At 34.2% G+C, this 11433-nt stretch overlaps 1 protein-coding gene across 1 annotated transcript in view; it reads left to right on the forward strand.

The window, feature by feature from the left end:
* Window positions 1-8802, forward strand: part of PTEN (phosphatase and tensin homolog) — a gene marked incomplete at its 5' end in the record, with an annotated part of 91006 nt that extends 82204 nt beyond the window's left edge. Inside the window, one exon of the mRNA XM_046652820.1 lies at window positions 2102-8802. Coding sequence (XP_046508776.1) covers window positions 2102-2287 — 186 coding nt within the window. The remainder of the gene's footprint in view (window positions 1-2101) is intronic.
* Between the last annotated feature and the right edge of the window lie 2631 nt (window positions 8803-11433).

An 11433-nucleotide genomic window follows, 5' to 3' on the forward strand; every position in this document is an offset into this window, starting at 1 on the left:
ACCTGCCCTCCTCCATTCTCTTTTTAGATTTTCTTACTTTTTGCTTCATTTCATTTTTATATCATGTAACAACCTAACCATAGCTCATAAAAATATTGCTAGTAATAATAAAAATAAAGGGCGTGCTACATATTTTAAGTGAAAATAGATCCAGTATTAAGTGCCTTTAGATCTTATTTCTTTTAAGTGTTTATTTACTTATTTTTTTGATGAGGAAGCTTGGCCCTGAGCTAACATCTCTTACCAATCTTCCTCATTTTGCTTGAGGGAGATTGTCACTGAGCTAACATCTAAGCCAGTCTTCCTCAATTTTGTACGTGGGACATCGTCTCAGCATGGCTTCATGAGTAGTGCATAGGTCAGCACTTGGCATCCGAACCCGTGAACCCTGGGCTGCCAAGTGGAGTGTGCTAGCTTAACTGTTACGCCACTGGCCTGGCCTCTCTTTTTAAGTGTTTTGAAATGCCTTTTAGAACCCACAGTTTTCCATTCACTTTCTTTTCTCCAAATCTGCATTTTCCTCAATCATTCGTTTAAAGTATGGCTTCCTCTAGTTTTATTGTTTTCTATTTTAGTGTTACAAGAGGTTTTATATTTGTGATTACAAATAAAAACTATTTCAATTATCAATAAATATTATATAATGGTAAGTGCTATGACAAAATAAACAGAGTTAGGATAGAGAACGATCTTAGTGTGTTTTTTAGCTGGATGATTAGAGAAGGCCTCTCCAAGCAGGTGACATGTAATAAAAGACCTAAATGAAGTGAGGGAGCTATACAAATATTCATGAAAAGATGCAAAAGCCATGAGATAGAAATGGGCTTGGTATATTTAAGGAGCAATACATAAGAAATCATTTTAACTAAAGCACACCAGTCTAAGTGTGAAGACTAATACTAGAGTGTTTTCAGTGCGAGAAAGATGTAATCTGAATTTTGTCTTTGAAAGTTCACTCTGTCCACTCCTTTAAAATATAGACTGGAGAGGAAAGTAGGGAGAGGGGGCAAGTATGCAAAGCTGAGAGATTGGTTAAGAGGCTGTTGCAGTGGTTTAGTTCAGATGAGAGGTGGTGGTTGCTTGGACTAGAGTGAGGCAGTGAGGGGTAATGAGAAGCTGTCAGATTAGGCATATATGGTATTTTGATAATAGAAGTAGAAGGATGTACTGATGGCTGGATGTTGGATGTAAGAGAAGGAGAAGAACTGATCATGACTCTTGGTTAATGGGGGAGGAACTCTAGATAGGATAGAATGAGTAAGGGATTTGAACTCAGATCTGATTTAAGTCCCACATCTACCACCTACTAGATATATGTGGCCTTTGGCAAGTTTCCTAACCTTTCTGGGCCTTAGCTTCCTCCTCTTTATAATAGAAATACCTGCCTTGCAGAGTGTTTTGACAGTTATTTCAGCTATGCCTGTAAAGGCTCTTGGTCCACTATTTACACCACTGTATGATAACTTTCTTCTCCTTCCTCCTGTTAGGTGAAGTTTTTAGGGCTAATGGGATCCTAACATCATTGTTGATCAGTATTTTGTGTAGTATAGTATTTTTTTGGTATTGTTTGTATCAGAAAACACATTGTGTTTTAGACAAGTAGTAAGTGAAACGTTCTTTTGGAACTCAACTATTTGTAAATTGAATTTTGTGATTGAAAATATATTATGTGAACTATTGATGAACTTCAATCTCAGTGCATTTCTTTTATAGAATTATTTAGTTAATGCTTGCAGTTTATGCTTATTAAAAAAATAGTATAGGGCCAACCCCAGTGGCCTAGTGGTTAAGTTTAGCAGTCTGGATTTAGTTCCTGGGTATGGACCTACGCCACTTGTCTCTGAGTAGCCATGCGGATGTTAGCTCAGGGTGAATCTTCCTCAGCAATAAATAAATAAATAAATAAATAAATAAAATAGTATATTAACATCCCAGTTTATCTTTTCAGTATATAATAAGAAAGAAAATGTAGGAAATCTTAAGAAGGTGGTCATTTAAAAGGGATCTGCCTTTAAAAGATTGTGTTTGTCATAGTACTTAAAAATGAATCTGCTAATCAGATTTATGGATTTTCCATTTAAACTTTCTCTTCTTTCTCTAGGTGAAGCTGTACTTCACAAAAACAGTAGAGGAGCCATCAAATCCAGAGGCTAGCAGTTCAACTTCTGTAACACCAGATGTTAGTGACAATGAACCTGATCATTATAGATATTCTGACACCACTGACTCTGATCCAGAGAATGAACCTTTTGATGAAGATCAGCATACACAAATTACAAAAGTCTGAATTTTTTTTTTTATCAAGAGGGATAAAACTCCATGAAAACAAACTTGAATAAACTGAAAATGGACCTTTTTTTTTAATGGCAATAGGACATTGTGTCAGATTACCAGTTATAGGAACAATTCTCTTTTCCTGACCAATCTTGTTTTACCCTATACATCCACAGGGTTTTGACACTTGTTGTCCAGTTGAAAAAAGGTTGTGTAGCTGTGTTATGTATATATCTTTTTGTGTCAAAAGGACATTTAAAATTCAATTAGGATAAATAAAGATGGCACTTTCCCATTTTGTTCCAGTTTTATAAAAAGTGGAGACAGACTGATGTGTATACGTAGGAATTTTTCATTTTGTATTCTGTCACCAACTGAAGTGGCTAAAGAGCTTTGCGATATACAGGTTCACATCCTACCCCTTTGCACTTGTGGCAACAGATAAGTTTGCAGTTGGCTAAGAGGAGTTTCTAAGAGATTTTGCTACATTCTAATGCATGTATTCGGGTTAGGGGAATGGAGAGAATGCTCAGAAAGGAATATATTTTATGCTGGACTCTGGACCATATACCATCTCCAGCTATTTACATGCACCTTTCTTTAGCATGCTACAGTTATTAATCTGGACGTTTGAGGAATTGGCCGCTGTCACTGCTTGTTGTTTGTGCATTTTATTTTTTTTAAGCATATTGGTGCTAGAAAAGGCAGCTAGAGGGAGTGAATCTGTATTGGGGTACAGGAATGAACCTTCCACAACATCTTAAGAATCCACAAATGAAGGGATAAAAATAATGTGGTCATAGATAGGAAACACAGCAACAATGACTTAACCATATAAATGTGGAGGCTATCAACAAAGAATGGGCTTGAAACATTATACAAATTGACAATGATTTATTAAATATGTTTTCTCAATTGTAATGACTGCTCCATCTCCTGTGTAATCAAGGCCAGTGCTAAAAGTCAGATGCTATTAGTACCTACATCAGTCAACAACTTACACTTATTAGTTTTCAATCATATACCTGCTGTGGATGCTTCATGTGCTGCCTGCAAGCTTCTTTTTTCTCAATAAATATAAAATATTTTGTAATGCTGCACAGGAAATTTCAATTTGAGATTCTACAGTAAGCAGTTTTTTTTCTTTAAAGATTTATGATGCACTTATTCAATCCAATAGCTGTCAGCCGTTCCACCCTTTTGACCTTACACATTCTATTACAATGAGTTTTGCAGTTTTGCACATTTTTTAAATGTCATTAACTGTTAGGGAATTTTACTTGAATACTGAATACATATAATGTTTATATTTAAAAGGACATTATTTGTGTTAAAAAGGAAATTAGAGTTGCAGTAAATTTTCAACACTGCACAAATAATAAGGCATTTACTTTTTCAGTAGAAATTGTCCCACATAATGCTTTTATCAAGTTGCTATTGAAAGAATAGATTTTTTTTTTAATGTGCAGTGTTGAATCATTTCTTCATAGTGCTAGAGTTAGGACTAGGGCTTAAATTTCACTTCTTAAATATCATATATTTGATATGCCCAGACTGCATATGATTTTAAGCAGAGTACAACTACTATTGTAAGGCTAATGTGAAGATATGATTAAAAAGATTTTCCCCCCAGAAATTTGGTGTCTTTCAAATTATACCTTGACCTTGAACATTTGAACATCCAGCCAGTTTATTTCTTAATGTTGTAAAATCTCATTTTCAATAACTTATTGGTGCTGAAATTGTTCACTAGCTGTGGTCTGACCTAGTTAATTTACACACACAGATTGCATAGGACCTACTAGAGCAGCATATATAGAGTTTGATGGCAAATAGATGAGGCAGAACTTTATCCAAAATATTCTTAGTAAATAATGTTGACATGTTTTCCATACCTCGTCAGTTTCATTCAACAAATAAAATTTTTAAATTTTTTAACAAAGCTCTTAGGATTTACACATTTATATTTAAACATTGATATATAGAAAATTAATTGATTGCTCATAAGTTAAATTGGTAAAGTTAGAGACAACTATTCTAAGATCTCACCATTGAAATTTATATGCCACCTTCTCTTTCATAAAAGCTGAAAATGAAAATCAACTATTCGTATTTTGAAGATAGTTATTAATACTGTTATTTGTTACAGTTTTGGGCACAGTGTATTGAAACATAACTTGTATTGTTCCAATATATAATATGGAGGGCCAGGTCATAAATAATGACATTATAATGGGCTTTTGCACTGTTATTGTTTTTCCTTTGGAATGTGAAGGTCTGAATGAGGGTTTTGATTTTGAATGTTTCAATGTTTTTGAGAAGCCTTGCTTACATTTTATGGTGTAGTCATTGGAAATGGAAAAATGGCATTATATATATATTATATATATAAATATATATTATACGTACTACTCTCCTTTATTTCAGTTACCATCCCCATAGAATTTGACAAGAATTGCTATGACTGAAAGGTTTTCGAGTCCTAATTAAAACTTTATTTATGACAGTATTCATAATTAGCCTGAAATGCATTCTGTAGGTAATCTCTTTGAGTTTCTGGAATGTTTTCTTACTTAGACTTTTTGGATGTGCAGCCGCTTACATGTCTGAAGTTACTTGAAGGCATCACTTTTAAGAAAGCTTACAATTGGGCCCTGTACCATCCCAAGTCCTTTGTAGCTCCTCTTGAATATTTTTTGCCATAATTATTAAAGGGTAGTTGAATAAATAGCATCACCATTCTTTGCCGTGGCACAGGTTATAAACTTAAGTGGAGTTTACCGGCAGCATCAAATGTTTCAGCTTTAAAAAATAAAAGTAGGGTACAAGTTACATGTTTAGTTCTAGAAAATTTGTGCAATATGTTCATAACGATGGCTGTGGTTGCCACAAAGTGCCTCGTTTACCTTTAAATACTGTTAATGTGTCATGCATGCAGATGGAAGGGGTGGAACTGTGCACTAAAGTGGGGGCTTTAACTGCAGTGTTTGGCAGAGTTGCCTTCTACCCTGCCAGTTCAAAAGTTCAATCTGTTTTCATATAGAATATATATACTAAAAAATTTCAGTCTGTTAAACAGCCTTACTCTGATTCAGCCTCTTCAGATACTCTTGTGCTGTGCAGCAGTGGCTCTGTGTGTAAATGCTATGCACTGAGGATACACAAAAAAATATGATGTGTACAGGATAATGCCTCATACCAATCAGATGTCCATTTGTTATTGTGTTTGTTAACAACCCTCTATCTCTTAGTGTTATAAACTCCACTTAAAACTGATTAAAGTCTCATTCTTGTCATTGTGTGGGTGTTTTATTAAATGAGAGTATAATTTAAATTGCTTAAATTCATTGAAATTTTAAATAATGGGCAGCCAAATGTGATTAAGTTTTCTGTAAATTGTTTTTCTGCTGTCCTTCAAAGCCTACAATTATAAAACCATGGGCCTTTGTCAACTTAGGAGTAGAGTATCAGTCTACTCATCTTTAAGAGAGGCAGTAATTTTTTAGGGCTTTAGTCAACATTTAAATTGTTTTAAGCACATTAAGTAACATTCTAATCCTGAAAAAGTTCAAGATTCTTGAAAAATTGTGCGTATATATGTACGTATTTTTTTTACTAAGTCAGATGTCTGAAAATAACTCCTCAGAATGGATTTGATACTCCAGATCTCAATTTGTGGCTTTTCCATTCTTTATGATTCTGTAGTCTGCCATCAATATGTGGGAAACTTCATTTACTCATGTGACTTGTGCCATTTAAAAACTGATATTCCAGAATAGTCTAAAGGACTTTGTGTACCTGAATTTAATCTTGTTATTTCTAATATTCTTAAAAGCTTAAAGACTAAGGCATATCCTTTCAACCAAGCATAGTAAGGTAATAAGTGAAAGCGTAGCTTGTACAGACATTTTGAAAATAAAGCAAACCATTTATGGAACAGTGGAATTTAATGTTATTTCAAGTTTACGTTTTCTCCATGTGACTTTTTAAAAGTGTGAATAATGTATAATCTAAAAAAGTATGAGAAGTGTGTGTGTACACACACACACATTTTTTCTCTTTAGGTATCTTAAGTATGGTTGAAAACTATACTGGAGTCTAAAATTAGTCTGTTTTTAAAGAAGATCTTGGTCATGTCTGAAAATAGGAATTTACTGGCAGTTTTGTTTTTAATGGCATATTCTCACTACACTGTAGTTTGAGCTAGTTTGGTTAAATGAATGCCATCACCATTTCCATTGAGAATTTAAAAATCACCAGTGTTTAACATGCAGGCTTCCAAAGGCTTACAAAAAATCAAGACCCTTAAATCTAGTTAATTTGCTGCTAACGTAAAACTCTTTTTGTTCTTTTATTCTTGCCAGATGATTAGTCACACGTCTAAAACTTCATCTTAAATGGCTTAAGTTTTAATTAGCAGTGCTGTTACTAGAGCAGAGAGAAATGTTTGTGAATGGAAATAATAGTAAATATTCAATCAAACTGGTATAAGGACAGTACCTAAACAACTAGCAAAAAAGATAATAGAGAAAAATATTTTAAAACTTTGAAAGATGAGATGTTAGAGACTGATTTTCCTATAGAATTATATGGCTATAGGAAGCCTAATGATTAAGTTGCTTGTCAGTTGTTTTAAATTTTAGAGCAAATCTATTCTTTTATGACCATGATCTTGCTATTTTTTCATCTTTCAGGAGATCTTCCTTCTTAAAGGTATATCAGAATGTAGATAGCCACCCTGACAAATTCATATTGGTTGGTAGCTTTAAAAGTTTGCAATATGAAGACAGGAAAGGATAAATAAAGTAGTTTCATTGGTGGTAATACTTTTTGGTTCTTAAGTTACCTATTTTGAGAATACTTTCTCATAACAAAGTAATCACAATCCCGTCTGGAGACACAGCCATTATTAATGCTTTAGTGACTATACAATCATTTTTTCTGTATATTCATGTATATATTTTCTTTAAAAAATGAAATTTGTACTGTGCATACTCTCAAAGCCTTTAAGCTTATTATTTCTATCATGGATTTGTAGAATGTTCATTTACATTAGAAAATGGACAGTGATTTGATCCTAACGCTACAGATGCAGATCATGTGTGATTATTGAGAGCTCCTTCCAATTCAGTGGGTTGGTTCATCATGAATGTTTAAATATCGCTGGCATCAGGATGATATATGTCCAAGTAAAGAAAACTGTTACATTTATTTAGTGTAGACAAGCTTAACATTGTAGATATTTCTCTTCAAAAACCATTTTAAATATTTGCATTTTGAAATTATGTGTCAAATAGTTAAACAGAATGTGTGAAACACTATATTACTAGTTAACTTCATCATCACCTTTCTCTTTCCCTTATAGGTTGGAAAAGAAGGATGAACTTTTCAGTTTTTATAGTTCCCAAACAGTTGCTCAATTTAGAGTGAATTAGTTTAACACCTGCAAAAAAAGAAGAAAAGCTACTGCTGGTTTATCACTTAGTTGTCTTTAAATTTGTGTGCTCATGTGATTTCCATCACATCAAAAACAATATTTCATGAATGGTTCACATTTAGCTCTGGAACATGTTTCGTGTAATGGTGAGCTTATAACAGTACCTGTAACTTTTTTGACAGTTATTTGAGAATTTTGGTGAAAAAAAATTTAGCTGGAGGGCAGTACCTAGCTTATGAACCAGTATATTGATATTTCAAGAACACTTTTACATATATGAGTGAAGTCAACTGCCGTCTTTGAGCATTACCACATTTTAAAATAAAGCTGCATATTTTTAAATGAAGTGTTTAACAAGGATTTATATTTTTCATTTTTCTAAATTAAAAATAATTTATATCTCCTTTGTTGCATGTGGATTCTCATCTGTCCTTGAAATGGTTAGAGATTTTATTTGTGTGGAATGGAGCAAGGCTTCTAGTCATGGCTCTAGTGTTTCAGTTTGTCAAATCTGTTTAGTGAAATTCTTGAAATGTTTAGGTGTGGCTTTCTGTAGCCTTTCATTTATTGGCCTTTATTTATGTGCACCTTTCGGATTTTCTGCCTACTCTATACAGTTGTCCAAATGATATCCCACGTTTACAAATGTCCTTTCAGTTTCTGTTTTCTTTTTTCATTAAGTTGCGCCAGTGCCCTAATGGGCAGTATGTGTTTGTGTGTGCATGCGTGCAGGCGTTAGTGTGTGAATATGTGTGTGTGTGTAAATTAGATTTTTGAGAATGCTAGACTCCAACTTTAGAGATTAAATAGTTTGATTCAGGCAAACAGATTTCACTGGAATTTCACAATTCATGGTAATGAAAATAATGTTAACCCTGGATGACCTTTGACATACAGTAATGAATCTTGGCTATTAATGAGTTTGTTAGCATCTTGATGTGTGCGTTAATGAGTTGTTTTCAAAGTTGTGCATTTAACCAAAGTTGGTGTGTTGGAAATGTTTATAAGTTCCATTTCATGGACATAAAAGTAGAAATGCTTTCCTATGGAGAGTATTTTTTTCTTTAAAAAATTAAAAAGGTTATTTTGAATATTTGGTTTAAAATTTTTTATTGAACAAATATTTATCAAGTCCCTGCTATATATAACAAATGTTTGGAATATGTTAGTGATCAAAACAGACATACCCTCTCTTGCCATTGAGGAATTTCCACTTTAGTAGAAGAAATAGACTTTATTAAAATAGTTATAAACTGTGATACATGCTGTGAAATGTGGGATGCATGTAATGAGCGCTAGTAATGATCACCAAACATTGCATATGCTCCCTTAAATTTCCACTCCCTTGAGGTTAGATGGGGCCATCGTCAATAGTTAATTCCAATGAAATAGCAGTGAAAGTGATGGGACGCTTCCAAGGAAAGGCATTAAAAATAAAATCCCTTGGGGGTTGGCCCCATGCTGAGTGGTTAAAGTTCTACACGCTCCACTTCGGTGCCTGGGTTTGCGGGTTCGGATGTCGGGCACAGGACCACTCCACTCATCAGCCATGGTGTGGAGGCCTCCCACATACAGAATAAGATTGGCACAGATGTTAGCTCAGGACTAATCTTCCTCGAGTAAATAAATAAACAAAATCCCTTGAACAATCCCTCAGCTTCTCTCTTCCCCTCCTGCAGTAACCAAGGACTTGAGGTGCTCCAGATGGTGCGGCTCTGTCAGCCTGGGTCTTGAGGGACTATATGGAGCAGAGCTCCCTCAAATTCTCCCTTCCCCCACAGTGAACACGCTAGACATTAGCATGAGCAAGAAACAAACTTTATTAATTTACGCTGAGATTCTGGGACCCTCCATTACCATAGCATAATTAATTATATTCTGACTAATGCTTTGGAAGGATCAGAGAAGGATTTCTTGAGCAACGAAGAGGTAGTTAAGAATGAAGCAAAATGAAAAGTGACATCTTAAACAACATGATGCAATAAACTAAATTTCAAGTCACTCAATAGTTACTGAACACCTCGTATAGGTCAGGCACTGTTCTTGATGCTTGGGATACAGATCCCTGCCCTCATGAAGCTTATATTCTAGCAAGAAATACTAGAGGATAAACAGCAAACATACCATATATGAGGTTATAGGTGGAAAACGTGGAACAGGGTAAGGAAGATGAGGTTTGCAGAAGTGGAAAGGTTGTAGTGTTGTGTTGGGTAGCCTGGAATACACCTCACTGGGAAGGTGAGAATTGAACAGATCCCTGAAACGGGCATTAGGATTTTCTTTCCTCCTTTCAGTCAGCAAGATAGAATCATTATCTTCAATAAAAACATATTCTCACCATTTACAACTCTATTAATTCTTGAGTTTTTAAGATTATTATTGGTATATCTAGGAAGAATTTTTAAGAATACTACCCGAAATAGTCACAATGTTCTAAATCATTTTGTTTTCTAAATTGGTTAGGCAAAATCTATAGAAACAATCTGTTCCTCTTCATTTTTGGAGTTGAGTTCACTTTTCAAATTTTTCTTACAATCTTACTAGATGTATGTGTGTGTGTCTGAACATACTTGATATTGCTTTTCAGTAGAAGTGAAGTTTCTGTTACGGCCTTAAACATTTGTGTAAAGCTGAAAGGAAATGTCATTTATGATTTATTGATGGGAAACAAGTTCCAAATTTTGAGTTAATTAAGAAACAAAAGGGGTAAAATTTATGGCCTGGTGTTATATGTTTTAATTCTTAACTCATAAGCAAAAACCTCTGGAAAAGTACCAATATCTAAATAGCAAAAGAAATATTTTTCCTTTTTCTTTCTTTCTTTCTCTTTCTTTTTTTTTGTAAGGAAGACTGGCGTTGAGCTATCGTCTGTTGCCAATCTTCCTCTTTTTTGCTTGAAGAAAATTGTCACTGAACTAACATCTGTGGCAATCTTCCTTTTTGTATGTGGGACACTGCCACAGCATGTCTTGATGAGTGGTGTGCAGGTCCATGCCTGGGATCTGAACCCATGAACCCTGGGTCACCAAAGCAGAGTGCATGAACTTACTCACTATGCCACCAGGCCAGCCCCATAAAAGAAATATTTTTTCACAAAGGGGGAACCCACCTCTTCTCCTACCCTATTTCAAGACGAGAAAAATTTAACTTTGTGATCAAGGAAAATAGTATAATTGCATTAACTTGATACAGTGGGAATTTGCAAATGTTTATTTATCAAGACATTATTAACTGTTATTTGCCAGTGATCAGTTTCTTCCTCCCATCAGGGCAGATACCTACAACTGGGCATGAAATTTTGAAAGAAAATGTTAACTATTAGTTTTCCTCTTTTCCTTCTTAATTTTAAAGCAGGATTTTAAGTGATTTTAAAGACATTTTCCTTGGCAATTTTGCATTTTGGTTTATTCTGAGTCTAATGAGACCTTTTTTTTTTTACTTTTTATTTTGCTTTAGAAAGAATTTAAGGTAGCTGAATGGGTTTCCCCAATGTGAGAAAAGTTGTCATGTAAATTTAGAAAAAATATTGCATATATCCTTTGTTCTTGATGTAAGGGTTAAACTTTAATTACTGGAAATGTCTCCTGAACCTACCTCTTTGGAATTTGAAAGTACATTCCAAAAGTATTGTGAGTTGCTCCTTTAAATATTGATAAATAAACCTCAAACCTAATTTTCAAGGACATAGCCATGTTTTTACTTTAGTATTTACTCTTCTTGAA

This window comes from Equus quagga, chromosome 2 (assembly GCF_021613505.1).
Source record: "Equus quagga isolate Etosha38 chromosome 2, UCLA_HA_Equagga_1.0, whole genome shotgun sequence".
NCBI classification, from domain to species: domain Eukaryota; kingdom Metazoa; phylum Chordata; class Mammalia; order Perissodactyla; family Equidae; genus Equus; species Equus quagga.